Source organism: Corvus kubaryi, unplaced genomic scaffold (assembly GCF_017639235.1).
Source record: "Corvus kubaryi isolate FWS band 111438036 unplaced genomic scaffold, C.kubaryi_AGA036_p1.0 37398, whole genome shotgun sequence".
Taxonomy (NCBI): domain Eukaryota; kingdom Metazoa; phylum Chordata; class Aves; order Passeriformes; family Corvidae; genus Corvus; species Corvus kubaryi.
Genome location: NW_024581137.1, coordinates 25,542,499 through 25,568,041, shown reverse-complemented (window position 1 = coordinate 25,568,041; position 25,543 = coordinate 25,542,499). Strand labels below are relative to the sequence as shown.

General features: G+C 36.1%; 1 protein-coding gene across 2 annotated transcripts in view; it reads right to left on the bottom strand.

The window, feature by feature from the left end:
* The window catches only part of SKAP2 (src kinase associated phosphoprotein 2), a 120,317-nt gene that overhangs the window by 85,320 nt on the left and 9,454 nt on the right, over positions 1–25,543 (bottom strand). For both annotated transcript variants that reach the window (XM_042043477.1, XM_042043478.1), the window contains exons 2-4: positions 24,214–24,319; positions 21,927–21,952; positions 11,495–11,599 (exon numbers count right to left, since the gene is read on the bottom strand). In XM_042043477.1, the coding sequence (XP_041899411.1) occupies positions 11,495–11,599; positions 21,927–21,952; positions 24,214–24,319 (237 nt within the window). The remainder of the gene's footprint in view (positions 1–11,494; positions 11,600–21,926; positions 21,953–24,213; positions 24,320–25,543) is intronic.

The following is a 25,543-nucleotide window of genomic DNA, read 5'->3' as shown; positions in this document are numbered from 1 at the left end:
ATATTCTGTGAGACTAAAGACTTACACTTTTGCTATTAACAATAGATCATGCATATTTAGCTATGCTTGCCTTACTTTGATATTATAGCCCTTTCTATAGATTCTTTCAACTGAACTCATATGTTAAAAATACCCACTTTGTGTCTGAGTTGAGTTACTGATGAGACGTGCATTCAGACACCCTGGCTGCCGTAGTAGTTTTCTTTAAAAAACTCCTATAAAGAGACACCAAGAGATACTTGAAATTTAATTCAAAGCAACTGCTACAAAAATCCCATCAAGGCCCTCCTTGTCCCACACAAGATTTTTAATCCTATCATTTCCAGTACTGGACAATTTCTGCAATGCTGGGAAAACATGTAAATATTGATTTAAATACCAGTGTAATAGCATTTTATTAACAAAAGCATTATAATAGGATAGTACTAAGACTATGATAAAGAAATAGTGCTTATTATTTTCTACTTTTAAGGATAATAATCTAAATATATTTAAATAGCCAACCAAACATAGTTGTTCATGCTTGAGAATTTCCAAGGTTACCTTGAATAATTTTAAGTAAATACTTTCAACACAAAAGAAAATTTTTATTTACACCCAGGGATGAGTATAATTCATTCATCTGAGACACAGCACTTGAAAATGCAGGTTAAAATACAAATCTAAAAAAAATATATAAAGGAATTTAATTAGTTCACCTTGTCCTGATTAATAGGAGTTCACTTACATAATAATAGAACAGGCTTCGGATTTTTTTTTTAAATTCACATACAATACTCAAAGCTTTTTTTTTTTTTTTAATTAACAACACAGAATAAAAATGTGTTATCTGAAATTCTGTTCCTCTTATGTGGTTGGGATCCTCAGCTCCTCAAGCTTTTTTCTCCTCTAACTGAATGTCTCTGACCAGTAGAGGAAATAATTTTTTTTTTTAAATAAACTAGTAAGAATATTAATAATAATTACAAAAATAGTGTAGATCAACAGGATTTTCCTCCCACTTCCCACCCCTATTAAAATACTATTTCCAGAGCATTCCTTTCTAACTCTTTATCAATACCATCATTATATGTTGTATGGCAGTGAAGTGCATCTAAGGTTTGAAGAGAATAAAGCAACTCAGATGTGTTTGTTCCATTGAGCCACCATTGCTACATTTTTAAATCTTTTTTTTTAAGAAAAGTTGACAGCAAAAATAAAACTGTAGTCCTGCGAGAAAAAAGTAGAGCTTTGTTGGCTATTTATTCCAAAACATAAAGCTTGTTATATCTCTTACACAGACCCTACCAATTCTTACCGTTCATTCATAATGTCTTTTAAAAGTCAGTTTCCAAAAATAAAAAGGAAAAATTCTACATTAATGTTGAAGATGTTTAAAAATCTGTGAGAGGACATGAAGCTAGGACTATTCAAAACATACAAAATCCTGAGAAACTGTTTTCAACATAGATTAAAGAAACCAATTTATATATAAATCCTATTTTTTCCTCAAAGCAATGTTAATATGTTAAGTCCTAAATTCCATTTAAAAACAAAAAAAGTGGTCCCTTACAAAACCAATGAAAAACAACATTCATTTGGGGGCAGGAAGAAATCAGCACCCACTCGCAAAAGACTTCTCAACAACGGACTAACATTTGACAAACATCAGTGGAAACAGCAAAGAAGCCAATACAACTTCAGTGCCAAGGAGCCAGATGGCACTGCTGGAAAAATTATATCTACAGACTGGCAGCTTGATCCCATGATTATTGCCCAGGGGAGGAGGAAGAGGAAAACAAGAGGTATTTCAGTGTGATGGAGTAAATCAATTATCACCAGCTCACTACGGCATTTTCACATTATTTTTATACCACATTCTAAATATCGCTCAAGTGAATGAGAGCACTGGAAGATTACAGCAATCTGAGGCAGAAAAAAAGGTGTGCCATACATTAAAAAACCTATATGTACTTAAATGTACCTCTGTCAACTCCATTACACAGTCCATATTTCCAAATGAAATTTGCAGATATATTGTCGTTAACAAGTAAAAACAAGGTTTTTGTTTTTCTGGTTTTACTTTTGACCTGAAATTCCAAACGTTATCTATAAAGATTACAGACAAAAACATCTCTGCACTTCCCAATACGACTACTTTCTTCAGTGTATTTTCAACTCTTAACATGCAGTTATGTCACACATACCATTACCAAGTAACCATTTTGCTAAAATACTTCAAAAATATTTGATCAAACAAGTTTGTGGTAGTCTCACCATATTTCTGATAAAATACAGTATTAAAGCTAGCTTCTGAAGAAGCTGTTAGAGAAAAACCAGCCCTCTCCTACTAAAGGAAAGCAGATCTAGAAAACAAAAAGACAAGTTTTTCCCCCACTACCTTCATATGCATATATATTCAAATTACTAAACACAGAATAGACAGAATTATAAGAATGTGTTAGACTCTCCCTGCGAAAACAGGCAAGGTTAATATTTCTTTTAATTGCAACTCAATGACAACACTTGCCTTAACTTCTTTTCCAAGAAACTTTAATAATAAGGCCCATTTCCTATACCCATCCTTGCAAAAGAACACATCCTATTACCTACCAAAAAGACTTGGACCACCTTCACTTCACTTGTCTCCAACCCATTTTCATCTTATTGCACTGCCACGCACACAGCCTAAATATCCTTCTGCTTCCATTCATATTATTTCAACGCTAATCCTTTTCCCTTACATCTTCAATGTAAAGCAGTGATGCACAAGTGCAGATATGTGAAGCACATAATAAACTAATTGCACCTTTGAATACGTATTGTGAGTATTTACACCTCACCCATGTCCAAGCTGTGAAAGCCCCATCCCTGGAGGGTTCAAGGCCAGGCTGAATGGGGCTTTAAGAACCTGGTCTAATGGAAGATGTTCCTGCCCATGGCAGGGGAGTTAGAACTAGATGATTTTTAAGGTCCCTTCCATCTCAAACCATTCTATGATTCTGTGGTGCAGAGAAATACAAAATTTGACTGTTGAGTAACAAGCAAAAGTTGTTTTATACGAAGAACAGGCTATCTCTGAAAAGGTATTATCAGGCCCTGATGTACCTTGCATTAAGGAACACATGTCCAGGTAGGCAGAGTAAATATACAGGAGGACAGGAAAATCTCATTTAGAGCAGAAGAGGTTTTCCTCCATTATGTAGTGTAGGTTCATTCATAATACCTTGCCCAAAAGGGGCTCAAAACTACTTCTGACTACCAGCAGTAGAGAGGACAAGACCAGGATACCCACAGGATGTTACCCATCATTATAGTGATAATGGTGAATAGGCTGTGCATGGTATTAGTTAAGAAACTGTAGGAGTAATTTTAGTTTGGAGAAAATATGGCATTCAGCAGTTTTAGTCTGCTACTCTACTCTTAAATCCTACTGCTGTAAGTAATCCAAGTAAACATCTATGAAAAATTACTGAGGAAAGTATCAAACTAATACTGCCTAGTGACAGATGTCCAAAGAAGTATGGCTCCTCTGAAAAATTTTAAGCAGTGAACAATTATCTGCAACATCTTCTTGAGAAGGCCAGTAGTGAGCTTGTCCATTCAGTGGATACCATAAAAATTTCATCTACTATGTGGGAATTTTTTTGCAAAACAATTCAATAAACCTTTTCATGACATAGTTTTTACTTTTCCACTCAAGTTTAATCTCAAAATTCACAAATATTAATCCACTGCAACCTTGCTTTTATTTGAAAGGAAACAAACCCAAATCCACTAAAATTAATGCCTGGACTGCATGATGCCAGATAGAAAACAGGCCTGTTTTGTTCTTGCTTAAGATCTACAGATTCACTTTGCACCTGTACAGAAAGTACTAATCAGTTAATACACAAAAACAGGAACATGGGAAAACTCTTTTTCTGTTCATTAGGATTGATACACACTTCATGCATGTAATAAATTAAATATGGGCACAAATTCTTAATCATCAATTCAGAGAAAGAAATGCCTATGCCAAACTTAGCTTGTACTTACACTGCAAGGCTATACTCTTTTTTGCCAGTAGGTTTCTATATCCAGGGACCTCTAAAGCCTCATCCTTGAGACAAAACATGAATTATCACACAGAGCATTGTTTTAAATAGTTCTGATCTAGTCTAAAACAAAGAAAACACTATGGATATGTAGAGCTTTTTCTCCCCAAGAAGTTTGTGACTACTACATAGCATATGTTGAAGACAGACCCGTTTTTCTGTCATACATGGTAGATTTCAGGAAGGAAGAGATGCCTCTTGCCTTGAATGCCAAGCAGCATCAATCTGTCAGACTTGCTCTCCTCTGGCACCACAAGGATACCCACCTCAGGGTGCCACTGGAGTAGTGTGAAGCCGTGCTATCATCTACGACTGATGCATCTTTTTGGTTCTAGGAGGAAGGGAGTAAGGAGCAGAATGGAAGCTGCCTTGCCACTACTGCTTGGCAGGAAGAAAGAGGAATTACAGGGAAATCAGAAGGTAGAAATTCACTTAGTCGAGATAAAGCACCAGTAAGGTCCCAAAATCATAATTAACTGCCTCCAAAACATACTTGAAAAGCTTATCACATATCCAAGAGGCAGAAGGAAAACTTCTCCTCTTCCTTTTCATGTCAGCTATTTGTAATCTGTAAGAACCAAACTAGAAGAACATCACGCCAACAAGCAATATAATGTAAATAGAAAAATCCATTCACCTCAACTTTCTGGGCTTTTTTTTTTTAATCATAATATTGTTATATATCTTGAATAAAATTATGATCTAATATGAAAAAGAAATTGATTAAGCAGGTCATTATTTAGTTTTTATTGTGGATATTGTCATATGTAGTGGAGAAGTGTACATGGCTGTTTTGTTATTGTTCAGTCACTGAAGCAACATAGATGAAATAAAACGAGCAACAAACCATGTCATCTCTCCCATGGGAGAAAGGTAAATGTTAAAAGAACACAGGGGTTTATTGTTTGATAGGAAGTTTTTCATCATGATAATTAGAAGTTCAAACATTTTAGTATCATCAATTTGTACACACTGTTAACCTACACAATGCCATTTTTAACTTTATGGTTGACTTTATTAGGGCCAAAATTTCACTTAACACTTCTGCTTCCTATCAGAAATTACTCCCTTATGTTCTGTACAAATGGTTTAAATCAAATTTAATCAGATTAGCTTTGCATATTTCAGATGCACTTTTTTTTTTTAAACTTCTTGCTTCTCCATCTAGTCATTGCTGCTATAGGCACTGCTATGGATCCAACAAACAAACCAGTAAGCAACCAAGCAGTTCAGTTGTTTGTTCTTTTCATAAGGTTTCAAAAGCAGCTACATGTGGAAAGTTATAAAGACTCTATTCAGTCTTCAAAAATATTCATTACAGAAGGAAAAAAAAATAGGAAATACACAATTGCCATGTCTTTTATGGACAAAGAGAGTCAAATGTCAACAGATTGACAGAGTTTAGGGTATGTATTCTCTCCTAGCAGAGTACAGAACCGGGACAAGCTGTCCAAGGGACACTGCAATTGCACCAGTAGAGATTTTTAGGCAAGGTGAGGCAGGTGCCCACCAAGAAACATCTCAGGCAGACTATGGGTGACACATTGATTTCACTCTTAAGGCCTCTCCTATTCAACAAGGAGTTGATCTTTACAGCTTTTGACAATTCCAACAAAGTCAGCACCCTCTTCTCATGTGTTAAACAAACAGGTTTGCATCCAGGAATTTATGCTCATATGGCTGGTCCCCACATGCACCAATATCCTTATAAACAGACTCTTTTAAAAAATGCTTCATATTTTAAGTTACTCCTCAGTATGTTTTACTTTTCACTGTGTTCCATCAGCTTGTAAAAGATTGTATTCTGGGTGACATCTAAACTGCCCATAAGTGACTCAGCCTAAATTTGTAGTGATGCATCCTTCTTCTGACAACCTAAGCATACCACATTAGGAATTTTAGACTTCAGTCTTCCTGCTTAAGACTGCATTGCTAATTACAATTTTTTAGAATTTTGAAAGCAACATTTCTAATCATCATATTACCTTCTCAGCCAGAAATGCAGAATCATAATCCCCTTCGCAATTCTGACAAGAACTAGCATCCCCTCAAAATAAAGCTAGCATGCCAAACTCCAGTCTTTACACATTTTCCAGATGATGGGCTACTGCCCTCCTGCAACTTCCTAGTAAGAGCATAGAGTAGAGGCCAGCTTTTCTCACTGAAGATCAGGTATCCAAGTAAACCTAGATCTTGCTTCTCCTCAATTATGACCTGTAATACTCAATCTTGAATATTAAAAGATATATAAGGACTAACAAAATACCTTGTTTTCTGCCTTCAATGAGGTCTACCTATGAGAAAAACAAGACAAAGAAGATTCTCTCTCCCTTGAATGGCTGTCATGCACTTAAGTTTGCACCTCTCGCTCCAATACTGAAAGCAAATAACTAATCTCCTACAATAACTCAGGCAAACTTAGAATGCTGTCATCCCCAAGACAACCAAACATCCTCTCCATATACATGATTATGTCACTAGACTGGGGGGATAAGAAGGGCAAAAGGAGAAAGGAGAGAAATTCCTAATCACATTTTCCATTCTCCAACCTTTGATACCTTAGTTGCTAGCAGTGCTTAACTGGCTCTGTGAGGAACACAGTTTTTGCTTTAATATAGTGCCTCAAAAATAAACTCAGTAGGAATGTAGTTGAAAAACGTGGGAAAACACTTGTGTGTATGCACAAAGACAAAACCTTACACTGAACTCTACCCCCTTCTTCAGTGACCGTATTCAAACAACTACGCCTAACAAACAGAAAAATAAGGAGGAAAAAAAGCTTAAACAGTATTTGTATTTGAGACTAAAAACATAAAAAGAAGCAGCATGCAAAATTCAGTCATGCAATTTTTCATTCTCACTTGATCAAACTGCAAAATGTGATGCTCATATTAAGTAAATACTATAGCTCATGTAAAATAGTTGACTCTAGCCTGCAAAGACTTGTATAGAACTTCTCCAAAGCAACTACATGAAAACAAATCACTGAAGCCTGTTGCTTCATCCAAAAATTATAGCAAGAAAATCATGTTGCAGAAGCAATAAGTTTTGCTCATTTTCAAGACTGCACTTTGATGACAAACAGTTAAAGCACAACCCTTTCATTTACTCTGTTTCCTCAAAGATCTCCAAGTGCCCAGTTTTGCTTTCTCCAGCCCTACCTTCCTCCACTTCAACTATGGGGAAATTCAGTAAGAGATTCTCAGACTGTTTAAAAATTTTCTACTAAAAAGCGTATTTTATTCATAAACTATAGCCAAATAAGATAATCTGAAGAGCATTCAAGTCCTCAGACAGATTTTTAGTACTTCTTTCATCCTTACATTCTCAAGGCAACATTTCTAGATCTTCCATAGAAATGGTAATGATCTAAATTATTTCATCACACCATTCACTGTGATCTTTTAGATCCAGTAATTATCCAATTACATCCTCCCTGCAGAGCCAAACAGACATGTCTTCTTCAGAGGTCCACTTACAAAGTCAGAAAGTTTGGTCCTTTAATACTAGTGACATTTCTTACTACAGAATCAATTTACCATACTATAAACAAAACAAAAAAACAAAACAAAAAAAAAAAGTAAAAAAAAATCCCTATGTATCATAAAAGAAGATTACAGTGTAATTAAACAGGAAAGCTTAAGCCTGCCATTGAACCAGTACTTAATACCATCCTAGAAAACTTGAAAATTAAATGGAAAATATTAACTTTTTTCCCATTTAGTTCTCAACCAAAAGTAATTTTGTTTCCAACTTCAAAGAAAACCTTGGTATTTCAATTTTAAAGTATTTTGGTATGCTTTGGTTTGGTTTTTAACCGATCAAGACATATGTATTTCCCACTACATACATTCTTCAATACACAGATGGAAGGGGAGTAAGAAATTACAAAACATAACATTGTTATACAATGTACTATACAAAAACCTGTCATTTAAGTTGCAAGAAACCTAGTCATCAATAAGTGAAAAAATACCTCGCTCAAAAATCAATTATGTTGAGTCTTTTGTACAGAGAAGTAGTACACCTTTCAGGCAACCGGTATTAATGAGCAGACATGGCTATAGAATCTCCATCTGTTTTTCTGACAAAGCTGTGACTACTCCAGTCTCTCATTGAAATTCCATTAATCTGGTGCACCAAGGACCAATGCGAAAATCAAAACTCCATCTAACCCTTTATCAGCTCACAATAACCTACAAGTGAACTCTGCCTGTTAGCATACAGCAAGTTATGATTTTGCTATCAATCAGGCTGTTAGCCAATAAAAAAAAAAAAAAATCAAGTTAAGACCAGAGTGCCTGGCTGTGCTGTTTTGTTTGGTCTGTCTTGTTTTTCAGTTTGTTATTTTATTTGGGGGTTTTGTTGTGTTTTATCCCTCTTCCAATTTCTGTAGGGTGTCTGGACATGTAAGCCCATGCATCATTCTCTTTCGTTGTGATTTAATTGCTGCCAGCAATCAAGTCAAAGCATCACTGAAGTGTGCTTGAATTTCATTAGATGATATAACTTATGCTACTTTCCTACAGTACCTAATAAACCATAAAGAAACCAAAACACATATGGCTTGAGGGAATAACTGGAAAATTAGGTGGCCATTTGGGAACTGAGTGAACTTTTGAACCAGAGGAACAGAGAAAAAGAAATATTAAAAGGAAAGACAGACTTAGGATGCACACAGAGAGGTGGGGGTTTGACCTTTTCAGTACCTAGAAAATTACATTAGCATTATGAAAAATACATATCATGTTTAGAGTTTATAATCCATCAAAGTTTAGATACTTTGTTAGTGCCTACCATAAGGTAAAAGTCAAAAGGACAACATAACAATCAGATTTGACAAAAGGCCTTTAGGTGACCTGTGCTAATTTAGTTATCCCATACTTATTGTTAAATGGATTATCTCTCTTGTAATTAATACACCATTAGACAAAGGTCACACAAAAACTCCAGGATTTTACAATGACTGTAACGTACACATAATACACTAATTCTTTATCTGGTACCAAGCGTGTGCCTTCACAAATTATGTTTTGACAGTAATGCCGCAAAGTTAAATTGCGACACTTTCAGAAGTCATACAAACCTTGCAGCCTAACTCAAGTATATAAAGAGAAATGCCTTGGGGTTTTTTAGCAGAAAATATATGTAGACAGTTTTACATAATAATAGGAATGGACTTAAACATAAATAAAAATCACTTCAATTTGGTTGCCTACAGATAGGGCCCTCTGTTGATGCTGAGAGCCTTGATCCTACACAAATCAGGTTTTAGATCTGTACAGAGCCCTGCTGAACTGAACTGGTAATTATATAAGATCAAACATCTACCTTACAGACCCAGTTCCTTGAGAAGGATTTAAATATTGAACATTAACAGACTGCTAAAAAACTAAAATACAGTATTAAGCTTCAACAAACCCATTTATGCCTATTAGAACTGAAACAAATGGCACCTCTGGGGATCAATCCACCTCTTATAAGATTTTCCCAACATACATTTTCATACACAGGCTAGGTGGCTAGACTGGAATGATGAATTATATATGTTAAAATCAAAATGGTCTTAGAATGACACATTGGACATTCAAAGAGAAAAAGAAGAACACTGTTTACTCCAATAAATTATGTATTTACAGATCAGAGTTTACCACTTTCTCTCAAATTTTCCTCGTGCTACACTCCCACTAGGTAATTAAAGAGGATTTATCACAAAATACAGAAAGACCAGCAAGGTAAAAATACCTCAAATATAAAAGAATCACATCCTCTATATTCCTACCTAAACTGGTACGAATTAGTCAAGAGATTGTTGAGCAGCTAGTATACCTACTCTCGTAACTTCCAAAATGGCTAAAAATTCATCACCCATCTGTACAAACTCATATGGTATTTCACACAGTCTTGCATCAGCATTCTTCAGCCATTCATTATTTAGGTTATGAATGTTATCACTTTTCTCTTGATTAACTGTTTTGAAACAATTCCATAATCATATCTCCTATTAAACAGTCATATAATTTTGTCACATACCCTTTATGCAATCAGTACCATGTTATTAAGTTACAATTAGAAATAATGATAAGATTATGTTTGTAAGCAAAAATAAATACATGGAAAGTTGCATTCATCTGTAGTTTTGAAAATTAGCTTGGGTTTTCTAAAAGCCATACTCAATCTGACTGATAATTACGTTTCAACCAGAGAGCAAAAAGGCCTGGTTTTACTTTTTTTAATAGAAGGTCACACTGCCAACATGCAATAAGCTCAATATAAAAAAAAAGTGTGATTATTATTGTTATACATTTTACAGAGTTCTGGACATTAAAAAAAATGCATTATTCTGAATCAGTGGTTAGAAGGTTTATCACTTATGCATGTACTTGACTTATCCCTGTTCTGCAATAGACATAATTTTATACCTCATAAAAGCAATTTATGTTTCCAAAGGGAATAATCTGGATAATATAAAATGTGGAGTGCTACATTGCAGGAAGCATATTTTCATTCAGCAATTGTATTTCGAGATGGAGCTGCACAGTTTGATCATCATATCATGTCAGAAAACATCATTCACTAGTAAGTCTATCTAACTTCTAGTGCCACAAATTAATATCCATCGTTAATTTATTTGTACATATACTTAATTTACTGCCATATATTATCCATAGAAGGTGTTTATATTATGTATACAATAGACTAATCTCAAAAATATGGACACTATGCTAAAGCAAGCTTGTTAACTGTTGAAATATTCAATTGTTCATGTCTTCAGAACAGTTGCATTTAGCATTAAGCTTAATGAATACAAAATAAAACATGGAAAACAGCTATGAAGTGTAGACTTTTTTTAAATGCAAACCCAAACTTAAAATTTATATAACAAAAACATTGTACAAAAGCCTGTCTTAATGGAAGGAAACACTGTAGGAATAATTAATTTAATATTTTATGAAGCTATTCTGCATGGAGTTTGCAGAAAAATATCAATCACATAAACTGTTTCATTATTTATTAGATAAATAATACAGCAAGCCATTAAGTAGCACAATAAAATTAAGCAAGAATCTGATAATGTTGAATTAACAAACAATTTGTTACTACAAATATTCACACTGGTTTAGCCACTGATCTATCTTTAAAAACATATGCATCTACAGAAGATGCTTTGTTATCAAAAAACATGAGTTTAGAAACACCGTGTAAATTCGAGACAGCTTCACTATGCTCTAGGACCACTAGAGAGAGCTCTTCAGTTCCTTTAAAGGTTCTTGCAAAGGTAAGAAAAGTGTCCAGCTGTGCTGCTTATCTGTTTATCTGTTTTCCAACACTAACGTTCGCATCACGAGGATCAGATTACATCAGTTCATAGCAAACCGGCAAATCTAGTACATTCTAAGGTAAACAGTGTCACATACCATCTGAAGGTGCTTCATCCTCTTTATCAAATCGGTCAGATGCTATTGAGACGCTATCAGGAGGCGAAGAAAGAGAGTTCTCAGACTCTTCCTCATCTTCCAGCTCTGTAAAAGTCAATATACATTGCTAGTTAAATAGTTTATCACACAAACACACAGAATAAAAATAAGGAGGATGTTAATTCCTATCTGGAGCTGAAAAAATCCTATTTCTCATGGGCACTTGCAGGCTCCAGCACTGCTGTGAGCAATGCCATTCTAGGGCTACCTTCTGACCCGATGTGTAAGTGCTGCTGGAGCGGTTTCCCTAAACGCTGTCATATAATGAACCTGCTCCCAGCACTGCACAGCTGGCAGCTTCTCACAAGGGGGGAAAGAAACACCACAGCAAAGAAGGGGGAAAGAGAAAACACTGGCAGAAGGAAAAAAGGAGAGCACCAGGCTCCGAAGTTCTGCCTGTCCTAGTGAGGGATGGAGCTGCAGCAACTTCCCTCCCAGGAAATGCCAAACTACTGTTGGCAGGAGTTTGTTGACCTCTGCCCACTTTCACTTTTCTTCACTGTAATTAGGCACTGCTTTGAAAATTGTGTGTGTATTCCTCCCATGAAACTAGAAGTGGAATTGCCGTCTGGCAGCACCTGGTATAACCTGTGGCTTAACGCAGGATTCTGTTAATGAATTTCTTGCCCAACTGAGAGCCCTGCTAAAACAGATACAAAACCTACATTATCAGCTAATCTAATGCACTCTGATCAGTGTCATGCATAAGCATGAAGGTCTGGGAAAGATATAGTGAAATCAATATTAGCCAAGGCTTTCACCTAATTAGGCAAAATTTAACTTCTTCCCGAAACTCAGTCTATTTTCTCAGATATGTTTAACACATCTAGGCAAAGAAGAGGGGGAAAAATAACAAACTACATTGCTCCTAAAAAAAACCCGAATAAAGTCTTGGTGAAGGAGAAAAAACTAAATATGGCAAAAATCACCAGACCAGAATCATAAAGTTGATGCTCCATTAGATCAAATGGTCCTCAAACTTCTTGAAAACCATGTAACATTAAATTGTTCAAGCACTGCCTTTTGGTATATACACACACAAAAAGCTTTCCAGAGACCTCCAAATATCCTTCTCTATTCATGTGTTCCCTTTTGGAGCACTGGATGGGAAGACTAATTTCTAAGAATCCAAAATAAACCCATGCATAGTGAAAATATTCTTCTCCACAGACACAGGAATTGATTTTATCAGTAGGATTGCCTAGCCATGGCTGAGTTTTACCCCCTCCCATTTAACAATGGAAATACACAGAAAATTCAGAGACTATGTCAAGAAAGCACCGTGGCTGCTTGTAAAGAACAGCAAGCTTTCCATGCAGTTAAAACAACAAAGCCTGATATTTGCTTCGCTGCAGTTCTTTTATATTCAAGAGTTGTCAAATACCAGCTAGGCTTTCCCTTCATTAATTTAGTATGCTTTTCTTGGGAAAGCTTCCTTCCAAGCTCCCATGCCATTTAACAACTGCTCTGAATCTGAACCTGACTCCAACCTATTTTTGACACAGCCATCTTCCAGTAGCATGCCAGTCATCGTGTTAATCTGATCAAAATATTTGCACTTCATCACACCTGTCAAACCAATCAAAAGTAAATTATTTCTCTCTAGAATTCACCTCTTTCTCCAAATAGAAGAACACAGAGCAGATAGCACATGAACAGAAAATATTAATGCCATATTTATAACCAGCATGATCATCTTTCACACTTACAGGCCAGAGACCAGTTGCCTGTCTCTCTTTGCCTATATATATATATCTCTATTAGATGATACCCTCCGTATAAAAAGAGCAAACATGATATTCACAACCTATACAATGGCAAAAGTTGTTCCATTCTTTCCCTGTCCTCAACTTTTACTAGTACTAGAATGCATAGAATATATGTGTAGATGTAAGCCCTGGTTGTCAATCAAAAATGTCCTCTTATCAGCTATGCATAAACATGTTATCATTTAACCTTCATGAAAGTGCAAGCAATAATTTAAAATATTGGGCTGTATTTCTAGCAGAAAACAATTGCACAAACACCACACTCCAGCACATACAATTCATGGGCTGAATGGCAAACTTTAGTATATTTGAATGAGTAACACTTGTGGATGACAAGCAGGTGAGTACATATGTAGAAAGAACATCTCCAGAGGATGCTGCCCCACTCAGCAATACATAATCTCTTATTTAAGTTTGCATAGCTGCACTGTTACCTTGCTCTTCCACTAAGTCACCATACTACCATTTTCCAATCACACTTAGGATTTCAAATTCAGTAAACATTTGTGCTTTACTTTCATAAAAAAGCCAGATGACCTAGGAACAAGGGACTTTTTAATACATATGTATTTAGGGCATACCATATACCTGTCCCAGATTGTCCTGGTTTTGGCTTGGATAGAGTTAATTTTTTTCACAGTAGCTGGTATCAGGCTACGTTTTGGATTTGTGCTAAAAACAGTGTTGATAAAACAGGCACGTTTCAGTTACTGCTGAGCAGTGCTTACAGAGTCAAGACCTTTTCTTCTTCTCACACCACCACACCAGTGAGTGGGCTGGGGGTGCACAAGAAGCTGGGAGGGGACACAGCTGGGACAGCTGACCCCAACTGACCAAGAGGATAGTCCATACCACATGATGCCATGCTCAGCATATAAAGCTGCGGGAAAAAGAAGGAAGTGGGGGACGTTTAGAGTGATGATGTTTGTCTTTCCAAGACACTGTTACTTGTGATGGAGTCCTGCTCTCCTGGAAAAGGCTGAACACCTGCCTACCCATGGCAAGTGATGAATGAATTCCTTATGTTTTGCTTGTGTGTGCAGTTTTTGCTTTACCTATTATATCAACTTCTTATCAACCCATGAGTTTTCTCACTTTTGCCTTTCCGATTATCTCTTCTATCCCAGCGGGGGCAAATGAGCGAGGGACTATGTGGGCCTTAGTTGCCATCTGGCATGAAAACCATGACACAATTATATACGGTATTTGAAACAACAAAAACCATGGCAACACTGAATGTAGATTTATAATAAAACAAGTTTTTGGTTTATGTCTACAATATCCAAATTCAAAATGCTCTTAAAACAAAACAACCAAAAAAAGAAAAGTGTTGAGAGTGTTAAGAAGAAAGAAATTGTACTCAGTGCTTTACAGTTATCAAAGCATTCTCTAGATATTAAATCCTAAATAAGGCTTGAAGACTTCCATGAAAAAAAAAGCCCTCATTGAGAAAGACAATCAGAACAAATATATAAATCCTGTGTCATACAATACTACATTTAGGTAGCCACACTTTACATGAAAAATGTGGAGAATAGGTGGCAGACTCTGGATAGAGGTACAAGCAACCTGCACTCATGCAGGACTAGATTCAACAAAAAAATCCTCCAATTTTTATTTCAGAGTAAATAAAAATAGTAGCAAATAAATAATAGTTTTCATAAATTTATATTATACACTGAAAAATACAATTCTTAAATCATCTAATTTGTACAGAAGGACTGTAGGCATTTCAATAGGAAAGCTGACTCATTGTGCTCTGGAGCTTTAACAAGCAACATTCCACACATTTACGTACTGGCACAAAAGAAGGACTGCTTCCTGGTATCAACCTTGGGGTTTTTGCCTCCTCGTTCTGTCAGCGTTAAAAGATATCTTATGTATGTTATTAATGTATAAAGACATTGCTCCTAACAGTTCACAGAGAGGCTTCCTGTTGATCCTATGCTGTCTCCTACATTCCCACTCAGGGTAATCTCTGCCCTTTCTCCACTTTACATGCTCCTCCATCCATGTGTTTCATTGAAGTTTATACTCCACCTACGGAGCAAAGAGCAGACAGAATTGCATTTGAAGCTCCACGTGTCACTCCTTGAACAGTCAGAGGAGTCAGTGTTGAGCAGCACAAATCACTATTCTCTTCAGGTGCCAAGTATCTAAAAATACACTCAAAAAGCATCAATAAATTAAAGAAAAGCATTCAACTTGCACTTATGTAATAGAAAACCGAACTACAAAGCAACAATGGGCATCAGGTAAATGTATCCAATACAATTTGCAGGCATAATTGAAAGCATTGCTGCCTAATCAAACATCTAAAAGCAAAGCATGCTCAAACAAAATGTCTATAGACTCATTAGTTGGCAGCCATTCCATTACAATCACACATAATGTCAGTAGTGCCTTGAACCCATGCCAATGACAACAGCATAAATTTTGCATCTCATTTCTATGGTCATAAAATTAATGACCAGTTTAAAAATAATTCTTTGCAAAAGTTATTGCCTAAAGAAATGACATGAATGTGTCCCTGTTATGCAGCCACAAGTACAATTATGGAGTTGATGCTCATTAATATAGTTTCTCGTTTCCCCAGAATAACATATGATCTATCTGGAAGTTGGGGAAAAAAATAGCTTAATTAAAGGTAGATATTTAACAGTCACAATAACAAAAATACGTACATGAACTGACCCTATTCTCCAGTTTCTGCAACTTAAACTAATCTCTTACAGGTTTGATAGCAGAATCAATATTTTATGATGTCTGTTAAAAAAAAAAAACAAAACAAAACACGTCATTCCTTATTAAATGCTACCTTTTCCATTACAGCTTATTTATTGATTCAGGAAATAATGCATTCCAAAGGGTAAGTTTACCACATTAGGAATGGAGCATAAAACAAAATCTCGTCATTGTAACAAGGACTGTACTTCAGTTCCTACCCCCTGTTCTGAAGACTTCCATCAAATTTAGTTGGCACAAGCCCAGTATAACGAATAGGACCATATTACATTATAAGAATCCAGCTTAAAAAAAAATCCAGACTTCTTTTTCTCCCAAGAATTCATTTTCTTCTGAAACAGTGAGATTATAAAAATGAATTCCTAAGCATTAAAGATACTGCTTACATCACTTACTCTAAAAAAAGAGCAAGCAAGATGTTTCAGCCAATGCCTCTGAAAGAGACTTGCTAGCTCACATCCTCAGATAACTAAACACTTTCAATTTATTTCTAAAAATGTCTAGACAGAATGATGCATTAAAACTGCTCAAGTATAAGAGAAATAAAACAACTCACGAAAATAAAAAGACATGTAGGTCACACCACCCTGCTTCTTGCCATTTCAGAAGGTCCCAAGTCAGAGCACGTTGAAATCAGTTCCTTCTGTCCAATCTCTGCCACAGTAAGAACCCACCAAAACAGGACTGGATAAAGCTATCAAGCAGATCAAGCAAGATTCTCACTACACATTTTTCATAAGAAAAAGTAGGCAAAGCTGCTTTCAAGCTGGCAGGGGTATACTTTAGCCCCTTGAAAGGGGCATCTTATATTTTTAAGATGCTATTGACCCAATCCACCAGTCACCCTGCAAGACTGGATTCTTCTGACAACCAATTTTTCAATGCATGCTTTGACATGCAGTCTGCTCCTACACTCTCATTCCTGAAGGGCCTTCTAGGGTCCCCTATTAACATGATGATTTTTAATGGCTTGTTTCGTAAAGGTCAAGTAGAAACTCTTTAGCAGCTACTTCTTAAACAATACTGAAACAATTATTAAGTTTGCAAGCAAACACATTTCAAGCAAGCAAAGCAACTGCAACTTTTACTTTGAGTTGCCTCTCATTCTTATGATGCATATCACGACAAGACCATTTTGTGCTGCACTGGTGGGTCTATCTCGTGTTACTTGAAATTTCGCTTGGCATGGACACTTCACAGACAACAGCTGCATGTACATGAAAGGGACAACACAGTGACTTGCCCACAGTGAAACCTCCCAGACTTCTGGGATAGAGTGATATTTAGCACACTTTTAATGCATTTGATGGTCTCTCCAGGAATACGTCATGATGATCCTCAAAGAACTGGGTAACAACTAAGCCATATCATTTCCCATCCCATAGGTCAAATACTAATGATGTATTTATGCTCTTGACTAAAAAGTTCAAGTGTGTTAAAATACAGAACTCGCATGCACATGTGGCTCTGGTGACCACAAGATACTGACTCCCTTTCTCAAGTCCAAAGAGACTCCAACTTGCTGCCATTTCCTGAAAAAGAGTGTACAGAGGGGAAAAAAAATAAAAAGGAAATATCACCTCTTTTCAAAAACAGAAAAGAAAAAAATGTAAAATACAAACCCTTTGCATATAGTGCTACTCTAACAGCTTGACTGTTTCCAGGAAGCAGAAGTCTCAAGCTCCAGACACACTCTGCTATGCCAAGAGCCAGAAGTATCTGAGTCATCTAAAGGTTTCCTACAGGTGCTCCCAATAATTACACAGTGAATAACACCAATGCTCTAGAGACATAGATTTACCCTCTACTATGCTCCGGTAAAAAAAAACCCAAAAATGGACCAGTTTTTATCAGAGTGAAAAATGCTAGTTAGAAAATGTCATGTCATACTTTTCTGCATAATTTAGTGCTGCAGATCAGATATGAGGTGCACTGAATGCTTTATGGGGAACTGGTTCTGCAAATTCCCATAGTATGACTCAATTTGGCTAGTACTTTTGGTGTCTCACTTTCAACATTGAGCCAAAATATTTTGCAAAAAGTAATTAAAAATACATATTTTACTAAAATAAATGCATAGAACAGATGGCACGTGAACTTCAAACACAAATACAGTTTCTAGAGCTTAGAGTGCTTCTGCCAACTTTAGCACTATTTTTAGCATAAATTGAAAACAAGGTTCTTTTAACTAAACATTTTGGCAGTCACAGTATTGATTCAATTAATCTCAAAACAGAGAAATGCCAAAAACTGTATTAAGTCAGAACCTTTGACAAAGTTCAGACTTTTATACCCTTAGTGGAATATTAGTCTTACAAAAAATGAATCCATTTTTTATGCAAATTACCTTCATTTTCAAGTTTCTTCCCAATTCTAAGATCTAGAACAGGTTGCTGAGTGTGACTACAGCTTTGCAGTTTTGCTTAAACTGCTTAGATCAAGAGTCAAATATTTCAAATTAAAAGAAAAAAAGGCAGCAGTGTCTAAGAGAAAGATATTTCTACACAGTTCTTCAATTTAAGAATAAAATAGATACAATAAATGTCTAATAACTTAAAAAAATAAAATTGGCTGAAAGATCAGTGGATTGGCTATAAATATAACTGTACATTTTTGGTCATAAGAACAACATGGACTTTCTTTACCCATAAATCAACAACACACTTAACTGTAAAAGTTAGTGTTAAATCAGGTAACACGTCTCACACGAGAATTAAATATTTTCCCATACAATTAATTTTGTGCCTTTCACTTGCATGTATACCCACTTCTCCTAAAAATCTTCATTTTTTTTCAACCTATATAGATACAAAAGATGCTTTTGTCAGCATATTTACTGACCTGACAGACAACATCAGAAGGCTTCTTTCTAGGAGGATTCAAGAAATTCCTCAAATTCATCAATCTGGTTGCAAAGAAGTATTTATGCACTTTCTGAGAGAGATGCACATGGGTGATTACAGTTTTAAGGAGCCTGGTTCTATTTGTATGCATGCTCTTTAATTATTTTTTATTATTATTCTTTCAAACATCCTTGTTTTATCCTTATGGAAGGTAGGATTCTGTATGCTATTGGCCAAAGTCCATGAAACAAGAGTTTACAAATAGCTTAATCAAACCAGCTAGTCACTACGTGCAAAGTCAGTGGAACTTCAAGAACATTCAGTGATGGAAGAGAGTGGATGAAAGTATGCCCACAACACATACTTGTGGAACAACTCACAGGCTGAAAGAACCACTGTTTGAGAGATCAGAGTCAAGTATCATTATGTCCTACAGGAACATACGAATTTTGAAAGTGTCAGTCCACTTCTTCCAGCTTCCAAAAATACTTCTGGAGGCCTCTGAAGTATGACAGGTCACAACTTACAAGATTCTTGAAAACAGCTGATGTAGTATAACTACTATACCACGATAACATACCATGACAGCATGAACCATTCTTCACTTTCCCTTTCAGCTACAACAGAGATTATTTTATTTACATTTTAAAAATGAAGTAACTGCTACCACAGAACCAAGAACAGTAAATATGGAGTTTAAATGTGCACAGTAGTTTTTATTCTTCCTAGTTTGTTTCAGCGCAGTTTCCACATTTCTGCTCTCACCCCTCCTTTTTTTTCCTAAAAGATATTATCCTTTTTTCACCTTATATGTTGAGCTACTACTTCTTTCTCTGGAGGGCGTGGAACTGACCATCCCTGCCTTCTGAGTTTTCAATACTTTCCAAATTTTCCATTTTTCAAATGTCTAGGTGTGCACAGAGGTATGAAAATGGGCAAAAAAGTTGACTCCCTCAGCTGCTGCCGCTGCTTTGTTACACTAGGAGCTGGCCAAGAATCTGACTGCTTATCTTATGTGAGTCTTTTGTTCTACACCTGCAAAAGTCACACCTAATTTGTACAGTCCTAAAGTAAGAATGACACAACCAAATAAAGTTTAGCACACACTTCTTGAACTCTGGAAATTATACCAACAACTCATACCACTGAATTCCATTCCCTCAAATATACTGCAAGTAAGTGCAGGCTCCAATTTCTCACAATTTTTTAATATTCCTGCATGCAGCAAATGCACAGTAATTTGGAGAAATGTATCCTTGCTTGCAGAAAACAATGGTATAACTTTCATTTTATTGAAAAATACCGAAAACTAAGGTGTTAGTGTTCGCAAGCCTCAGCATTTATACATAGTTCTACGACCTGAACCAGAGATATATCAAGAGAATTTTTAAAAAGGCAATATATCCTTCTTAAGACTCAAATGTACTCTAATAAAAAGAAGACTGAATATAATTTTCACAGAAATCAGAGCAAGTTATGCAGTAACAATTACAGACTATATAAATCAAATCATCCATTTTGCTAGAGATAATGAAATCTCATTTTTGTTAATAATTTGTTGAATTGGAAAAGAAATTCTGAATCAAATTACCAATGAAGAAAGTAAATAGATTAGAATTTTCTTGACCTTCAAATTACACAAAGCAGTAAATGCAAACTCGCTTTTTGTGGGCAACTCTCATGCTTACTACAGAGTCAGAGCTTCAGGAAGTTATTAAATCTTAAAAAACATGCTCTCCCAAAGTCAGATACATTTGCAATGAAACAATATCATGATATCACCTAATATCATGTAATTTCCTTTAATAAAATAACATTTACTTTCCCACACTCAGTTCTGTTGGACAGTGAGGAGAAGAGGACAACTACATTTTATCTTCTGTAACAGTGCTGAGGTACAATATAAAAAACCAGCAAATTATTATAATACTATTTTTAAACAATCACATAGTTGGAGTTTACAAAATCTTGGCAATCTTGAATCTTTGGGAAGCTTCAAGTTGCACTGTCCCTTTCAGTTGAACTGTTATGGCTGCACAACTTGATTTAAACAGGCAGAAGAAATGTATGAACTTGTTGAGCCTTGTTATAACATTACTTGCCTAATATGACTTACATATTTTCACTTTCTCAGGAGGCATGCTGTAGCCTACACAGTTGAACTTCCTTGTCCAGAAACAGACAGTTCTTCAACCACTGCAAAAAGTGAAGCTTTGCATAGGCTTTTTTGACCTCGCACTGTGACCCTCATACCAGCATCCACAGGCTATAGGTCATGACCTCAAGAATTAGCATCATGGAAATAAGAGCCCTTCCAGGTTTAGTTACAGAACAGAACACTGTAGCAACCCTTCAGTCTTCTCTAAACTGAACTCTGCAGCTTTGTTTAAACTCCACTGGAAGACAATAGATAACCCACACTTCAGTTTTCATTACTCGCACACTAAATCATCTCCTCTCCAGCTAAAGGTCTGAGCTCCCGCTGCACTATGAAAACATTCATTCAGTGTGGATCGAAAGCCAATATCATATTGCCACGAGATGATCCTATTAAAAGGTTAAAGAAACATCACTATGGAATTGAAGACTTTTGCAACGTTAAGAAAAAAGGCTGAAATAAGGAATCCCTGTTAAAATTTTATCTCCCAAGCAGGCTACTTTGCATACACTTCCTCTGAAAAAAAAAACCAAACCTACATCGCATGATCTTTCACAAGGCTGCACTCTTGCTAATAAAGCTCCATTTATACTAAATTTATAATAAACACGCTCCATAACAAGCTCCGTTATATATTAAACCCTGAACTACATTTCCAGACTAATCCTTCCACCAGCGAGCGCTCCGAGATGCGCTCCCTGACGGCAGCGGGCCCCGGTGGATGCGCGCGCGCCGGGCCCTGGCGCCGCTGTTCCCCGCGTGCCGCAGCAGGGGGCGCCAACCCCCTCGGCCTCGGGCGGCCGCGGCAGTGGGAAAACCGCGGCGGGAACGGCGCGGGAGACGGGCACGAGACTCACCTTTCTCCGGGAATTCTTGAAGATAACTGTAGAAAAAGAAGAAGAAACATCATAAAGCAACGCACACTTGCAAACCCGCGGCACGAGGACATGGCACAGAACAACAACCAGTTTTCAACAAGTTTTGTGGTTGAAACACCGCTGCAAGTTTTCCTTGAAAATTCTGAAGTCTTTATCTTTGGCTTAAAGGATTTACTCAGTTTTCCTTTTGCCCTTGCAGCTGAGAGAATCCCCAGACACTTCAAGGAAGACTTGAACAAAACCAAATCCAGACTGAGCAGCCTTTTCTAGTAACATACATCTACTCAGGTATCTTAAGGCATAAACACACACAAAAGCATCCTTAATTTTAGTAAACCTTCTAAATGTTAACATATTTCAGGAAGTTTTGTGCACAAGTAAAACCATTAAGCATATTTTAAAATAAACCAGTAGTTCAATAGGGAAAGGAAAAAAAATCAAAAATAGCGGGTATAGCTGCAGTAAATTTGCAGAAATCCAAATGAAAATGTATTAATAATTAACCAAAAATATAGAAGTTAACTCATGCCTAAATAAAAATTCCTTTTCAGATAAGGAGATCTCATCTTATGTAATACCTAGAAAAACAAAAAAAAATTTATCATCCCAGAGGGAAAACATACTTTTATATACCTATATACCTTTTCTTCAGAGCTAAATCTTTGTATTTCAGAAACAAAAATAATTACAGGATGGAATTTGATGATACAGACAAATAATCAGGACATAGTTATGTAGAATGGTATTCAAGAAGCATTCATGGACTATGAACTAACTGGCAAATAAAATGCAGCTGCCAAAATCATCCTTATGAACAATGAACAGTAGTAAGGGTATCAGGGTAGTCAGTAAGGAGATGCTGTCAAGAAACAAGCAGAAAAGAAGGGAATGGTCTAGAGATAAGAAACTGAGAAATGCAAACAGATAAAAGGCCAGATCTAAGAAATCCAGTGTAGCAAGTGGTAGTAATACATACAGCCCAACATGTGGGATGTTAAAATCAAAGATGACTACAATGTGCATGTATTTTGTAGCCTGCATGAAAAACAAAACACTGTTAACAGTGAATAATATTACAGGAAATGAGGAAGGAATTAGAAATTAAAATAAGATGTGAAACCATGGGGTCACCCAAGTGAATAGCAAAAGATTCAGTGTCGATATGCTCATAACCACAGGTTCCCTCCCTTTGATATTCCATCAGCCAAAAAAGCATCATTCAGTCAAGAAAAAAGCCAGTAGCACTGTATCTGCAAGTCATCTGTACAGTCACAGTTGACTCAATAACCCAGAACGGAAAGCACAGGAACAACAAAAAAATAAAATCCTACTTTCTTAAAAGAGAGGATGGGGGAGAGCTAGTTCCCTAAGCATTTACAGCCCGAATGAAAAGAACCTTCAAATTGTAAGACTTTGGGTCACATCTCGTGTCTCCCTCCAGTTAGTGACGCCCTCGCCAGATGATTGTGCTGTTCTTGAAATTGTAAACAAGTGCCACAGGGGCAGAAGCATGCCATGAATGGAATGCTTAGGAGATACCACACAGGAGTGACCACTAGAAAAACACTTTGAAAACAACAATTTGAAAAGAACAGCAAGTACTCGGCTATATCCTAGTTGATAAGAGTTCTAAGTAAAGAGCTTTTTCAAAGAAAATTTTGTAGTGCAAATGAAACTATAGCTAAATCTCATTAGCTGAATTGCTGACTGAAATTAACACACCATAGAACTCTCTCAAATCATCCTTGATATTAAAACAAAAACACTCACAGCCCTCTGTTTTGCCTGTCATAGCACGTTGCTTAAACAAACTTATGATCTATAAATAGCTTCAGTTATGTTTCAGTTTTCTATTACAGAGCTAAACAACAGAATAGGTAATAAAGCAAAGTCAGCATTGAATTATGCTGTCTTACACCAGCTGAGTATGGTGATAGGGAGCTCATTCATATCCTCAATACATTATATTTCTCATATTTTAATGAATCTCACCAAATGAGAGGTGAAGGCAAGCTCTACCCAACTAGCTTGCAATCAGGTTTCAGAATATTAAGCAATTCAAATGGGACAAATCATTCTGATCCCATTTCTTACTAAATTGTAGCAGTTCTGAGAAGGAAAGACTTGAACCCATTTTTTTAAAAATCAGGACCTAGGCAGATTTTTTTAATTGTTAATATGCTTAATGTTTATTAAAAGATTGCAAAAAACTTTAAGTTATCAGTAAGTGACTTTGTAACACATTAAAGCCATGAAGTTCACTTACCTTGCCTTAACATCCTTTATCTTCTTAAGAAGAACTTCCCTTCTTTCTTTTGCTTTCTTGGATAGATTTTCTCCTTTTAGTGTTTGGGAAACAAATGTTTCAACATCTAAATAAAGAAGAAAAATGAACACACCTCAAAAAAAAAATATTGCTGTAATGAGTTTATCCTGATACTACAGTGAAAAAAACAAGAAAATCATTTTCAGCCCTACTCACAGCATAGTTAACAGACATTTTAGATTCTAAATGGGATACATTTGTTCTCTATCTACTCATGCTTAGCACAGCAAATCCTATGGTGACATTTGATTCTTGCACACTTAATTATGCTACGCAAGTCCTAATAAATTGCAGTCCTATAACAATTACTTTCCATCACCTAAAGTAAAAGACAAAGCTAAAACATGGAAATAGCCTTTATGCATATATTACTGCCACGTTATTTCAGAAGTTCAAGTTCCAAAGATGGTTGTGTAATTTATTATTTCAGCAGTAACACTTACCCAGATACTAATACAGCTCACTTACTGGTTACAGTATTCTCAAGTGTTCTCACATTGCCTCTGAAATCACTGACTGACTAAAGATTCATATCTAAAGCAATCCTGAAAACAATTAGGCAGGCACAATAACCATATCAAAGGAGTCAAGTTCAACAGTGTAGTTGAAATTAAGCACACCTGCACTTGTAGAACCACAAACTAAGGCTCCAGCCTGCACTGTAAGTTTTAATCCTTATAATACTTTTATACAATCATGTAGAAACAAAGCATTCCATAAAAGGTACCACAGTTATTTTAATATAGCAAATATCCATTCCATAGGATAAAAAGAATGTAATGTCTGAGCATTTGTGGGAGTGTAACTCCCCCAGCAGCATGTTTTCTTGGTTAACTAAACAATGGTAAAAAGCAACTCTAAAAGTTTCTTATAGTTACCAATCAGTATACAATTATCCCAAAAGCAGAAAAGTAGAAATACAACCAAAAAATCCTGCTTGTTAACATAAATGTCTCACCTGTATGGGTAACAATTGCTCATTGAATATGAGAAAGCATTTGTAGGTAACAAAACACCTTCTCACAGTGCCTGCCCACCTCCATACACAGACACACACATGTATATATACCTTGGCTCACTCTGTATAGATGCAAATGCATATGGTTAGTACTATTTTAATCCTCTAACTTTTCCAATCAGATGAGACATTCCATTTTAATACAGAAACATAAATAACAGCCAATTAAGTACTCAACTGTCTGCATGCAAAAGTTTACATGAATATTTACTGCAGATTTCCTAAATGAAAAACTTAATTGTCTGCTTTTTT